This window comes from Sesamum indicum, linkage group LG4 (genome assembly GCF_000512975.1).
Source record: "Sesamum indicum cultivar Zhongzhi No. 13 linkage group LG4, S_indicum_v1.0, whole genome shotgun sequence".
Lineage (NCBI taxonomy): Eukaryota > Viridiplantae > Streptophyta > Magnoliopsida > Lamiales > Pedaliaceae > Sesamum > Sesamum indicum.
Genome location: NC_026148.1, coordinates 2,470,189 through 2,486,008, shown reverse-complemented (window position 1 = coordinate 2,486,008; position 15,820 = coordinate 2,470,189). Strand labels below are relative to the sequence as shown.

Sequence of the window (15,820 nt, the reverse complement as noted above, 5' to 3'; positions counted from 1 at the left end):
CCAATATAATATATAATATATAATAGAGAGTATCGAGATTATAGATAGACAAATATATAAAGTTTTTACGTTTGTATATCTGTATACGATTGCCTCTGCCCAAAGTTAGTTATACGACTTAATGGTCACTTATACTTAACCAAAAAAAAATAGATATTGCCATATTTTTTTATTTATGAATTACATATTAAATTTTAGTTCAAAAGACTTTTATTTATACATTTATTTCATTACCATTGTGTAACAATTCTATTGAGATAATATGAATCACACGGAACTAGTGCTTTTTATTAATAAACAAATAAATACCTAAAAGAAAAAAAGAAAAAGAAAAAAGAAAGTTGATATGGGTCAAACTCAAAAAAAGCGTCATCAAAATTAAGGAGCTAATTTGTCTTCTTCACAATTTATTTATTTATTTATTTTTTGCAATTTTTATAATTTATAATTGATTTTACTCTACAATTTGATACAATTTATTAAGTTTTACAAATTTTAGCAATAATTCATATATTTTAGAAGAAAATACAATATAACAACTTTTAGTATGAGTGTTCACAGTTCGATTAAATCGGCTGAATCGAACCAAATTGAGAATTCAGTTCGAATCGAAAATCGAATTGAAAAATTCGGTTCGGTTTTTGATTATTTTTTAAATTGATTTTTGGTTCAATTTTTTCCGTCTCTTTTGAGTGAGTGAACCGAACTGAATCGAAAATCAATTTATATATATATATATATTATTCTATTAATTATGTTAAATTAAAATATATTATTACATATTATTTATTATTATTTCTTTTCTTTTCATTTTAAATTTTTAATTGTATTTGTAAATATTTTTTTCAGTATATATTTTATTTTTCCAATTTTAGTATTTAGGTACATGTATTTTTGAATAAAATTAAAAAAAAATACTAAGCTTATTTATAATATATATTTAAAAAATATTAAAAAAAGCTGAAAAAAACCGAACCGGTTAACGATCTTGAACACCGCTACCGCCGACTTTTAGTATTTCTTTGGGAGGGAAAAAGTTATTCGACAGAACTGAGCAGTCTCTTGCTGGGTTCTTCTGCTTCACCCCCTGCCCAACTTCATCCCCTTTTTCTGTCGCTCAATCGCACGAATCGAAGTACAAAGCTCTCCCCACTACTCCACTCCTCTCACTTCTCTTCTGAAAATGAGGCCCCAGCGTCTGAGTTTCAGTACAGATGGAGAAGACGAAGAAGATAAGCAACAAACTCTTAACGAGGCAGACGATTCTGACTCAGACTCCGAAAGCGAAGAAGAGGAATGCACAGCAGCGTTGCCCCCGAAGAAGCCCAAGTTGAATCTGCCGCGTGAAGAAGAAGTACCCGTACCTCGAAAAGACGAGTCGGAATGCTCTTCCTCATCTGCGTCCAATTTCATTATCGCGCCTGCCGCAAAACCCAGCGAGAAGAACACCCCTTTCTCTAAAATATTCTCCGAAGAGGATGAAATTTCTCTGCTTAAAGGCCTCGCCATTTTCTGGGCTGACGGGAGGAACAACAAGTGGACCGAGTTTTACAACTTCATCAAGGACAGTCTTCCGCATCAGTTTACGAGAACTCAGGTGTCTGAGAAGATTCGTAGGCTCAAGGGGAAGTTTGAAAACAATTTTAAAAGAGCTCGCGCCAATGGTGGCTGGCTTGATTTCTCGGATGCCCATGAGTCCGCCGTGTTTGAGGTGTCGAAGACACTGTGGGGAGAAGATGAAAACGAAGCTGGGGATAAACATGCTCAAAAAGAAAAGGAGACACCACAAAGGGGAGACAGAAGCAGATCCCAAAAGAAGAGAAAAAGGGCTGGGAAAGAGCATGATGCAGAAAAAGAGATAGTGAAGAACCAAAAACAAGTGGGGAAGATTGGCAAAGAGGAGTTTGCTTCTGCGTACCCACTCTTGTCATCGTCTTTGGATGAAAATGGATATTCCAACATCATCAAGGAGAAATTTCTATTGATTGGCAGAGAGAAGGCACAAGAGCTGGAAGAGAAGTGGAGGGATGTGAAAGCTGCAGAGCTTAGACTGGAGCTTAAAAGGATTGATTTGATTAGGAGGGACTTACACAATCTACTCTGAAGCAAATGAAGGATTTAAGAGATTTTTGGCTTTTGAACAGGTATAACATAAGGTTGTTGTCCATGGAAGTGTTATTTTGTAGGTGTTTCTAAATGTTGATTTCAGTTATATATGCTGTTTTATTGAGTTGGTGTGGTTTTTGGAAAATTGGATTTCTGTTTCATACTGTACGTTTCCATTTTCTGTTACATTTAGATCTTATGATCCTTTTTATGTCTCGACAGAGGTCTTGCCTTCGAAACTTAAACGTTTCTGAAATATTAGGTGTACTTGCCTGTTTTCAAAGTTGTGTTTTCTGGTCATAGCTAATGAAAGAGAATCAAGTCACAAGTTAGGAAGCAAATAAAATATTTGCCTCATCATGCATGGAATTAGGATATAACTGCTTGAGGCAAGCAGCAGCTGCAGTTTGAATGCACAAATACAAGGACAAATAATGTCATAATGTACTCTTAGCGAGTTCCCTAGGGACAGGGCTAATGTTTCAGTCATACTAGATTATTACCCGAGCCTTATGAAACTACCTTTGACGTATTACTTCAGATAAGATTCCAGTCTAATATTTCATAAATATTAAACAGTTTCAAAAAATTTTGGTTTGTTGCAGCATAAGCCACACACGTATGGCCGCTTCTCATTTTCCCCATGGCTAAAAGCATTAATAGATAAGATCTATCTAGAGCTAGTTGAAACAAGCTGATAACGAGCAGAACTCAGGAGAAGTCTATTATGGTGTATACATTCATCTACCTTGCATTAATAATGTTTTTATAAAATGCATTATTCCCATTCTAATCATGAATATGGTATTGGAAGTCGGTAGTCTTCAATGATTAATCTTGTGGTAATTGCATGGCGCAAAAATCCTTGCTATCCCTTCTTGCTGCTGCTGGTCCAAAGAGAAAATGAAGATAAATATTATAAGTGAATAATGAAAAATAAAGAGAAGAGCAGGGGAAAAAAAAGGTAAGAAATGAAATATTTACATCCCACAACCATGTTATTAGAAAATCAAATGCATTAGCCAACTAACTGTTCTAATGAAAAGTGAAAAATAATGACAGAACAGGAAAGAGAGAGTACAAATCAGAAAGAATATTTCCTTCAAAGAAGCCTATGTGCCTGGGGAAAAAAGGTGGTATTAGATGAACAAAAGAACACAAGGCAAGTTTTTTATGTTTTCTGATACGTAGACAAATAGAAATTTTGAGACATGTTTTGCTCTCATTACGTTATTTAATAACAGATTTGACATCATTAAGTCGCCCCCTATATTTGGATCTTTCTATTTGATTTATTACTGTTGTCTCTTATTAAGTCATGTTTTGATTCCTTTTGCATGTTCTTAATTAGCCAGTCCAGAACTGAACTTGGGCATGACTACTTTACAAGCATGCAGGATTGAGCTTGGATAAATGAAAATTTGGTGGTGCCCAAAGCTCAATTAAATCTTTTAATTAATGACCTATGTTATCCAGACAATTCACTCTTCATCTTGTGACCCAATGGAGATTTCTTATAACAGCTCTGAGTACAGTACTAGCATATATTACTATTTTGTATTGAAAAAGGAATACTTAATTAATGTATGTGATTGAGAAAGTGAAGAGACAAGCTGATGAGTTGAGAATTAAGATATGACTTACTTTAACCATAGCTGAAGATTTCCTTTGTAGTCTTAGTATTTCCTAGCTTTCAGATGGCAACATTTTACATCAGTTTGTTGTTTCAATTAATGAACTGTAGATAGATCTTTAATGCTGGACTTGCACATGATGTTGTCCCAATAACATGTCCTGCATAGCCAATCTATGCAAGCAGCAAGCTTTTGCATCTTTCTTATCCAAAATTTGAAATGCAAAGGCTTCAACATTATCTGATGTTTCCTCATTGTAAAACAATTTATTGGTATTTGCCTAAACCATACCCAACTGGTGTTTCGATTTTTACAGTTGTCCAGCACTTTAACGTGGTTGCTGGCTTTTGTAATGTGTTTTGATTAGCTTTCACTTGTATAGCTAATTTTCTCTCAGAATCTGATACTTCGTCCTAGAAAACTCAATGCATGAGTTTCTCCTTTCAGTTACCGTTCTTGCATGTTGTCGTCATTTTGATACAGCTCCCAATAAATGATATTTGCTTCTTGTGGTTATGGTTATGTTTGTACAGCTCTTCCCATCCTTCCTGGAACTTGTTTGGATCCCTGCTATTACATGGATTGCATTATGAGCAAGCTTTTTTCTCTTGGATCTGTTAAAATGCCAATCACAGTTTAAAACTTTTCTACTTTGTTATTCTTACAATTTTAGAGTGTAATATGCAGCCTATACATACCATCTTCTTCAATCACTAAAGACTAAAGAATAATCATTTCATTGTTTCATAACCATGGAGCAGTTTTTATCTTGCTGAAAATGTGGTTTTCTACAATTTGCCTTGCAACGGTTCTTCAAGTCATAAATATTATCATTTGTTTGTTGCCCAACTGCAGTTTATGTGGATGAGGACTTTTCAAGAGATTGCATCATCTTTCAGGCATCCAAGGATTCAGAATTGCCTTGACTTTTGTGTATGGTGTAAAGTTTCTTTCTGGATAGTAATTTTGTAATAGAGAGAAGATGAAGCAGAAGTTATGAACGGAGTTGGCAGAAGCAGAAGCAAGAAGGTGAGGTATACTTGAGATGATGTAATCAAACTTGTCATATCTCACAAACAAATATATCTTTTGAGAACTTAATTCCTGCAGAGAGTGAATGATATTTATACAACTGATTTTTGTTTCATATTGGGCGACTGGAGAACATACCATAAACTCACCTGCTTCATGTTATAAACCTAAGGTGTTGTTTTAGAAAGGATTTCTTATGTAGATATATGTCATATTCTGTCATTTGTACAATTATAAGTACATTAACGGGATGTCAATGTCTTGTGTAAGGATATTTTCCTTTCTGGAGTGTCAATGTAAATCAAAATTTAAATACTAAAGAATGTTGTAATTTTATAAATGATTTATATAATTAGACCTAATTTCATGCGTAAATGTAATTAATTTTTTTTAGAGAGAGCTTTTTATTTAACAAAGACTTTTATAATGATTAGATACGGTGGCACGCAATACTTGAGCGTATAATTTTAGTAATGTTGTTAATTTATTGAAGCTCATAATTTGTTCCTTTATGTTAAAATTTGTCGTTGCCTTACAATCTCACGTCCAAAAATTATCTGATAAATTTTTTTAATGCATTATTTATCAATTACTCAAATTAAATTAAAAACTAACACTTTGTACAATATATGTTATATTGATAACGATGATTATATATACATGCAAAACAAATACTAATATGTTATTTCAATTTCAATTAACAATAAACTTAAACAAAATAGGAGTGAAATTAATTTTTTAGTAGATGTAATTGTATGAAATTAATATTCTAACAAGTCCTTTAAATATGTTTGGGGAATTCCAATGTAATGGTTCAAATCATTCCATTTTAATTTTGAATTATGCTTTGATGAATATGAATTAATTTCAAATTCCTTTCAAATGAAATCGTTCGAAATCCTTTCTCCAAGTCCTTCTTTCAAGTCCAAATTCATCCTAAAAGAACTTGACTAAGTAGTTAATTTAACATGATTTGAAAAGTTGAAGGACATTTTTTATATTATAATAATTTGATGTAGTGGGATCAAAACTACCACTTTAAATTTTTAAATCCTCTTCCGTTTATAATAGTATAGATGCAAATCCTTCTTCAAACCGCAGCTCTAGTAACGAGCTGTAGCCTACTTTGTCTAATTTTGTAATTTTCTTTTAGATTGATGGTTTTGCTTCTTGAATTTGTCTTCTTTGAGGACCTATTTTTCATTGCAGTAAGTAAGGTGTTTTTTTTCTCTTTTTTCAAATTTTCTTTCTTTTTTTGGGTGAGAAAATTGCACTTCTGGTACTCAACAAAGAATAAGACAACAAAAATACATTGAGGAGGCTCGAAGCCTGCCGGATCTCTATTTGCAGTCCTATCTAACGTGAGATCAACTCTATTGGTCTCCCTATACACTAAGACCGTGTTTACTGGATGGGACAGGATATCCCTACTTGGGATTGAGTTGGAACAACCAAATGGATTGTCCCAAATGGGACAGGCTACACATAAGTTTACTAGGGCATGCAGAATTCATATTTTATCTGCCAAAATATGTTTACAATCCTAGATTAAGTGCGATCATTTAACTATGAAATTACTTTCTTGTACCCTTGAATTTGAAATTCCACTTTGCCCAACATCCGCCCTAGTTCGTCTTTCCCCTAGTGTCCCCAATTCTGTTTTTTGTTGTTCGACACAAAGAGGCGAAGCTAGAGCATTTGCAGGTTTGAATGAACGGCACGACGTCAACAACAATCTTCTGGGTAAGTTTCCGCAACACCTTCTCATTCTCTACAACCATTTATTAACATGGTTTATCGGTTCTAATTTTTTTCAAAATCCCTTTTCCGAGTTCTAGGGTTATTCGATCGTAGTCCTTCCGCGGCGCACCAAGCCGATTATGTGGCTTCCAACAATTTTTGAATCAGTATAAGTCAGCTTATCACTGTTTCTCACTCGTAATAGCTACAATTGGTTGATATGTACATTCTAATTTGTGCCGCAAATTATTTTACCGTACTCTGTTTTATGCGCGATGTTCTACCTTACATTCTGCTTTGACATCGTAATACATCGTTATGCACCGTCAGCATATACAATAACTTGGCACCCATGTTATTTGTAATTGTATTTGTTTCACAAGCTTTCTTGCTTTCGATTGTGTTGTACTACACCGTAAATTAGGTGTAATGGGTATTTTACACTGTCCAATGGCAGATTGTACACTGTCTAATGGCAGATTCCTACTCTGAATACATTTTAGTTTTCCCCTGATTCCCTTTACATTCATATGGTTGACAGTAATATATAGTAGAAATAACTGATATTGGACATTTGATGCTCGTAATATTGCATCCTTGCACTTAATCTATAGGGAATACTACGTGGAGAACAATCAAAATATTGCATCCTTGCACTTAATCTATAGGGAATACTACGTGGAGAACAATCAATTCACACACAATTTCAGGAGTACCAATTCTGGGGGTAGATCGACTAGTAGGCAGCATTCCTCTGGGTCATCCGATGCTGTAGTGCGGTTTTGCAGTTGTGGTAAGGATGTCGTTCTACGAACTTCATGGACTAGTCTTAATCTAGGTTGAAGATTTCTAGGTTGCCTGGTAGTGAGGTTCATTTTACAAAAAAATAATGATCTCCAAAGAATATTAGGTTGATAATTGTCATTGGTTAGCCTCAGCGTCAACAAATGATTTTTACATTCATTGCGCTTGTATAATTGAGGATAGATACATACATCACATATCATTGTTTTGACTGTGGCACATTCGAACGGGTTGACCCCCCCCCCCCCCAATGTACCGTAGGTCCAAAGAGATTATTCTTGGATTGCTTAATAGAATCTCTGAATATGAAATTTGCATGAAACGTTTCAATGAACGTCTCGAAGCTGAGGAGACGCATTGGCGAACTTTACAAAAGTATTGTATCGTCTTACTAGTTGTTTGGCTATTGACCCTTTGGATTGCTCTCAAAGGTTAACTTTATTGATGTCGTCGCTGTTAGTATATTTTGTTTATTGCTCAGATATTTGCTCCCTGTTGTAGTTTATGCACTTTTTTTTCACGTGCGATACAATTGATAGTTTAGTCGTGTAGAATTTTAATTGTGTATGAATCCAATTGCCTCATTTATGCTTAAATATATATCCACTTCTTTCACCTATTTGTGACCAATGTTATATTGTGTTGTGAGTACATTGAACGTTTCAGACAAGTTTAATATTCTTGTCATTTAATTATCAACCCTTAGGGCAACAACCAATGCATTACATCTTCTTTGCACTCGGTACATTACTACATTAACCAATACTATTCTTAACAGTTTCTATGAAGTGATTTTTTGGATCGAATATAAGTTGTCTCATATAATTCTATGCTACAGTTTACAGTTCACCTTTCATTTTTTTTCATTGGTGTTCCGTTGTAATGTCTGTATGGATGATTTTCCCGAATGTTTGGTGTTTGCCTCATACACCAACTCATATATAAGAATATAATTAATGCTGTAGTATATTCATTCCGTCCGTGTTTACCCTCATCCCCCAAAAAAACTGCTGTGACTCATTTATTATTTCAACTACACAATCTACAACTACTTCATTAATGTTGACAAAACACTCAACATTAATTCTAAAGCTGTCAGCGGTAATAAATGGTCTGAAGGTGGACAAAATGGCGGCAGCATCCCACTCTGTCCATTTTCAGCCTATGCATTTACCACTTACAAATGTCCAATCCCAACCAACTGCCACAAATAGGGATTAATTCATCCCACCTATAACGCATCCCCTTTGCGTTAGATCCATCTGAAACCGCACAGATAGTAAGCTAATAACAATATAAAGAAAAAGAGCCATTTTGGTTCAAGGTAGTAAACACATAGCAGTTTTTATTTCATACCTTCACGTAATCATCCCAGACATTATTGTTTTCCACCGTTATCATATTTCGGCTCTCATCCCAACCCAATCCCGACTTCATCAGCATAGTGGTCAGCGTCGAGTAGTGCTTCTTCCAGACTGCAATTTAAAAGTAAAATGTGGTTCGGCTTTCATATCAGATTGTGGAAAATTTTTGGCCATATGAGCCTCCAATTATGCGAGATAACCATTCCTAAAGCCATTCTCACATTTCCAACCAGTTACAACCAAATTCTTAAGCCCTGCTATAAGACATTCCTCTTCCATAATCGTCCACGTTCAACAACTATAAGCCCTACCTTTGTTCCCTCCCTGCCGACGCGGCCTGCTGCTACCGTCATCAGGTCCAAGCTCCATCTTTCAATGGACGATCGATCGGTTTACCTAGGTAAAACCTGCACAAAAAACTATATTTTTGTTTGGATTAATGTTTTGGATGTTTTTGTTTTGGTGTTTTGGAGATACAGAGAGAAAAATAGAGATAAGTAAGTATGTATTTTGAGATAGATGGTATGTTTGGATTTGTGTTTTGATATAATATAAAATAATGTAAAATAAGTGGTGTAGGTTTGATGTTGGAATTTGGGAGACATGACTTACTGTTCATTGTCAAATCATGTCTTTTAATATATATATTTAGTAATATATATGTGTATGTATATATAGTATTTTGTTTGTTAGTGAAATGTAATATATATATTTATGTTAAGAGAAGAATAAAAAAAAAGTAATAAAAAAAATTAAATTACAATTGCACACCTAGTGGAGGTGTGCAAAATACAAAAACAAACAAGGTTTTGTGTTTTGGCCCATCTCTAAAATGGGCCAAAACACAAAACCAAACATTGTGTAAAAGAGTTCGTTTTTTGTAATAATAAAGTATAGATACTGATCCAATATCGAACATTTTTCAAATCCAATGTCAAACAAAAAATAAAATGCAATTGTAGAAAGGGGATCATAGTAATGTCGTCTGCAACAATAGGACTTGAACATAGCAACAATTGAAATGATTGATTGTAAAACATGCGGCCTTTAGGAATCACACAAAGTGTTCACACAACTTTCGGTACACATAAGAGGCTGACATAACAATGATTACAATTAACCCCCGAAATAATACATCTCACACGCATCATTAGACTTATGACTATAAGCAACAAGGTTAGGATATAGGTTGATGAGTCGCATGTGACATAAAAGGCAACTCATCTACTCATTGTACATGGATGTGGCCATTGTATCCATCCAAGTGGACCATGAGGGGTTGTTGTCAATATTCCACACACAGCCAACCTCATCATCGGTCCTAATATCTCCATGACTCGGTAACTTATTTTCTAGTGGATCATCAGGCATTTCAGTCCTTAAAAAATTATGCAACAGGCAACAAGTCAAGATTATCCGATTTTGCATCTTGATGGGATAGAATGATTAACTCCATAAAATATCCCATCGAATTTTAAGTAGACCAAACGTTCGCTCAATCACGTTACGCGCAGAAGAGTGCTTGAGGTTGAAGAACTCCTAATGGTTTTGCGGTCCACCTGTACCAATGTCCCATTCTCTTAAATAGTAGCGAACACCTCTGTACGGAGTCTAGAAGCCTTTGGCATTCGCATAACCGTTGTCACATAAGTAGTAATTAACTACGCAAGGTATAAGCGAACGTCATGTAATAAATTTATTATTTGCAATAACCAACTCACATATTAAGCAGTATACACAGTTTAGCAAGCATGTATGGAGCAGAGTCATACCTGTAGGAACTCTTAGACTTCCTGGTCTGTGGACAACATCACGTAAAACACGACTATCCGCTGCACTCCCCTCCCAGCCGCTAAGGACGTATATGAATTGCATATTAGGATTGCACACTCCAAGTACGTTCACAATGATGGGAAAAATAATTAGCAAAATTTCATATACCATAACAAAAAGCACAGTGATGGGATAGCTGGTCGGGATTGCTACCATAGCACCAGATTCATATACCAGGTTCCATTTCGCATTATACTGAGCTTGCCCTTTATTTACCGGGCCTCACATTTCTCAGGTAAACAACTTAATGTGTGGGATTGAGCCGGATACCCTGCTTAATCTCACGTAGTAAATACGGCCTAAAAGAAAAAAAGACCTAACACCCAAGCTATGCAACAAAATCGAGACATCCATGTAGATTGGAACAATAGGAGCATTTGTTGGATTTATTAATTCAATAATGTTGCACTTTTAATTCATATTGGGCTTATATGTAAAATAATTATGTATTATAAATTGTCGAAGTTTAGGACCAATAAAGTGATCAATAAGATTTCAGTAATTTAAGTTTTTACTGTATCTGATAGGATATGGGCCTTTAATGTGTAAAGACTAATAGTAATTTTAGTTTCAGTGAAGGGCTGAAATTAAAATACCTATGATGATATATATATAGAAAAAAATGCAAGCAACCCCATTGTGATATTGCAAAACGAGCAAATTATACCCTATGAAAAAAAATAGCAATTTACCTCTCCATATTTCTTAAATATAATAATTTACCTCCCTATATTTTTTAAAACGAAGCAATTTACCTCCTTAGACAGGGAGATAAATTGAATTATTTTAAAAAGCACAGGCACTACAAAAAATATCAATTTATTGGAACGAATTTTTTATCAATTTGTAATGGCTTTAGTAATGGAACTGCCTACCACGGCTATACGAGGCGTTACAAAGTATTTGTAACGGTTTGGCAAAAAGTCTTTACAATTTGTAACAGTTTTTGTGAAAGCTATTTATATCCGTTACAAACCTAGTGACATGCAAAAAAAAAAAACCCAATTTGGAACCGTATTTGTTACGGCTAGATTGGATTTGATATGATTACTATTGTAAAAGTCTTTGTAACAAATTTAGCTATGATTTTGCCAGATATTTGGAACGATTATTATAAAATTGACATTAATTAATTATATAAAAATTGTATTTAGGTCCAAATTTTTTCTAATATTATATTAATGACCAATTTTAGCCTAAAATTCGTGATTATCCTAGAAATTGCATTTAGGTCAAATTTTTGCCTAATATGACATTAATGACCAATTTTAGCCTAAAATTCGTAATTCTCCTAGAAATTGCATTTAGGTCCAAATTTTTCATTAAGTTATGTTAAGGTCCAGTTTTTTTCCGTCTAATACATAATTCTCCTTAAATTTTCATGTAGGTCCAAATATTACCTTAAATTACATTAAGGTTCAAATTTTACCTAAAACTATATTAAGGTCCAATATTTTCCTAAAAAATTACAGTAAGGTCCAAATATATCCTAACTTTACATTACGTTATATTTTTCACCTACAAACTGAATTCAGGTCCAAATTTTTTCTAAAATTACAAAAAAAAAAATCATGAATTTTTGGAAAAAAATTTATTTTTTTAAAAATTAGCGAAAATAAAAAAATTAAAAAAAATTCAAAAAAAAATTACATAAAATCTAAATAAAAAAAACTTACCTGGTGGTGGCTGGTGGTGGGGGTAGGGGGAAGGGGAGGTAGGGACGGTGCTGGGGGTGGGGGTGGGAAGAAGAAGAAGAAGAAGAAGAAGAAGAAGAAGAAGAAGAAGAAGAAGAAGAAGAAGAAGAAGAAGAAGAAGAAGAAGAAGAAGAAGAAGAAGAAGAAGAAGAAGAAGAAGAAGAAGAGGAAGAAGAAGAAGAAGAGAAATCAACCTAATGTTGTATATATAAAATTTTTGGAACGACTTTGCCAAAGAGAGTTACAATATTTAAAAAGTCGTTACAAAATATGCAGTCTAAGGTAATCGTTACAAAAGCCGTTACACAATAAGGAAACGAACTAATTAATTTAATTGAAAATGTTTAAAAATAAGATGTCGTTTTCAATGATTTATACTGTGGAAATGTATTGTTGTAGTGGAACAATATAATTGAAATACATTAAAAAAAATAAAAAATTTATTTGACATGATACATGTATGCAGAATGCAATAAATTTGTATATTCATAAACGTTAGTATTACTTTGATGACTATCATCTTACAGTGCTGAACTGCATGGGTAAATCAAGCCATCAAAATTATGATCAAACTGTCAGATATGATCACACTTAAAAAAGAATTAATTCGACGAATTTGTAGCCTTATTGGGTATACGCGATTCTGATATATCGTTATGGAGCATAATTGTAATCATTCAAGATGGTGTATTTCTAAATCAGGCCATCTGATTTAAAACTATACCGTTTGAAATGATTTAATGGACACATAATTGTATATATTTAAATTTGGTATCAATTGCGTGTCTGGATGTGAAGATATCGTAATTTCCAACCTGAATTTATGAGATGAATTATTTTTTGTAACAAGTATAATTTACAATTGGAACAGTCTTTATAACGGCCAATTGAAATTAAAAATTTTCACTTGTTTTTTATTTAGATTTAAATTATTTTTATTTGTAATGGCTTTTTGAATTTGACCGTTACAAAATTTCATTTTTGTCTGGTGCCTAAAGTTGACCGACTTACTTTGTAACAACTTTTGTAACGGGTTTTAACTAATTTGGCTATTCTAAATAATAAATTTTTTAAAAAAAATATGATCTTTTTTTTAATTTTACAACATTTCAAAATAAGAATATTTCATTAAACTAGGGGTTTTTATGGTCTCACTGGTTTAGATTTCCAGCCTGAGTTCGACGTACCTAATAGTGTTGTTCTTGATCTTGTTCCTTTGACTTTGGAGATGTTTGTTAATGACTCGTATACATTATGTAGCCTCGTATTCATCATCATCAGTCTCGTTGTCCTCGAAGCTGTATTCATCATCCTCTTCATCTTTATTATCAGTTTGACCAATTTGAGTCCATGAAGTACCTGCACCCTGCTGGTGTGCAGTTGTAAGATTAACCATAATTTATAAATAATTGGGATCACGTAGATTGTATGAGTGATTGTCCGTAGCAACTTCAGGGACTGGTACGACTTCCTCCGACTGCTATGCAATCTCAATCCATTGGGACTCATCAACAACTCTTTGATCAAATCTACTTTCTCCTTCGTCATACTTGGATACTCAGTGTAGTACATTGTATAGCTTTTTGTGCAAGTATGAGTGGCTCATCCTTTTGGTGCACTTTTTTGAGTTTACATCAATGAGGTGATAGCGTGGGTGTACCTTCACGCCTCTTACTGGATCGACAAAATAACACTTGAACAGAATGATGTGCAAGCTCATAAATAGTTGATATATCAATTGAATGATCTCTTCGATAATTCCATAAAAGTCATTGCCCTCGTCTGTATACGATGAACTTTAACAGACACCCCATAATTCATTGTTGACTTGCCGGTGTTGTGACGTTCTATCTGGAAGTTGTACCCGTTCACAAAGTAGCAAGACATCGACATCACTTTTGCACGTAGACCCCAACAATGACACTTGAGGAGCTCGTTGTCCGTGTAGTTCAACTCGGAATGTACCTACACTTTCATATATTAATCATATATTTTGAACTTGGACATAACATAATTTTAAAAATTCAAAAAAAAATTATAAAGAGGGACCAACATCAACAGGGCAAGACCTTATACCATCACCAGGCACAGTACCATTAGAAGAAGAAAAATAACTCGGCCCGGTTGCATAAAAAATCATCTGTTACACCCAATCTATATATTGTTCATCATCTTAATATGAATAATTACCCTTGACATGGGCACTTGGGGTTTGCTCCTCAGGCACTGGACGGACAGTAACATCGTCAAAGTACTCATGCACCCTATCCTCACCATAAAAAGTCGAATTATAATATTCTTGCATAAACCCTCGCATACACAAGTGATAACTTCGTCGGGTGTTATGAACTTTGTGCTTTTGCATTTTCGGCAAAGGCACCTTATTTCACCAAATTTCTATTATAAAAATAGATAGCCGTTACAAAAATCATAGCAAAATAGTAATGGCCTACAAACTGTAATGGTTTTAGGCACACAAATTTTGTGATGATTTTTGTAATGATTTTTGCCGTTACAAAAAAAATTCCTTTTTATTATCCTCTCAATAACATCAACACGTTCAATCTGTTACAGAGGCCGTGTGCATTAGAACGGCCATACGGTCGCTACAAAAATATCGTTACAAATCCTGTCTTTTTTTCTAGTGAGGGGGGTAAACTGCTATTTTATTTTTATAAGGGGGTAAGTTGCTCATTTGCAAGATTAAATAAGGGTAAATTTCTATTCACCCTATATATATGTCATAGTCCGCAAATTACACGTGACTTCAATATAACTTCTAACATTCCATTATCTGAGAAATTTTAGAGAGAAAAGAAACAAAAAGAAACTTTGTGAAACCATGTTGATCTGGAAGACTCTTGACACGATTCTGGTGAGATTCCTATGGCTATGGATTTAGGTACGCTTCCGCATTTACGGTTATTGTATTTTTTAATGATTTAGCGAGATCTGTTCTAGGATTGATAGTGATTGTTATTTTACTGTGCAGTATTTGAAATCTAACAAGTAGTATCAGAACAGCTCATGTTCATTCATTAAGAAATTATGTTTCTTTTGGATTTACGAAATCTGTATGGATATATATGCATATTTGAAATCATATAGTTGAAATTTGTATGTATATATACTTGAAATTTAGGGCTTATGACTCTTGATATGCAATAATGTATGTATATTTATATGCACATTTGAGATCTATTGGACCTGATTTGTTAAAATCTTTGTGGATTCAGTTTTTGGTTTTGGATTGGTAGTCGACGTGGAGGAAGCCAGTCGCAGATGATTGGTGCGGTTGGACACCCATCGCCTCCTGGAACCCTTTTCCTTAAAAAAAAAAAAAGGAAGGACGAAAGTGGTGAGGGGAGGAAACCATTGGCGACAGGCCGCGATCGGGCAACACCTGCAGCGGTGCCAGTTCCCCTATTTTATTTCAAAAAAAAATTGTAGAGGGCCATTCTCATACCTGACGGCCGACGAGGTGCGCGGTGGGGGGGGGGATTTTTCTCCCCCTTCTGTGTGAAAAATTGCAGAGGCAGAAATCAATTTATGTATCTGCAAGCTGAAAAACGACGGGGTCAGACCCGGATGCAGGTAGGTCGACTTGGTCTAG

At 34.4% G+C, this 15,820-nt stretch overlaps 1 protein-coding gene across 1 annotated transcript; it reads left to right on the top strand.

Annotated features, from left to right (window-relative positions):
• LOC105159820 (STOREKEEPER protein-like) lies at positions 1,064-4,922 on the top strand. Its single transcript, XM_011077021.2, has 2 exons — positions 1,064-2,144; positions 4,596-4,922. The coding sequence occupies exon 1, from the start codon at positions 1,184-1,186 to the stop codon at positions 2,102-2,104; it is 921 nt and encodes a 306-aa protein (XP_011075323.1). The 5' UTR covers positions 1,064-1,183; the 3' UTR covers positions 2,105-2,144; positions 4,596-4,922.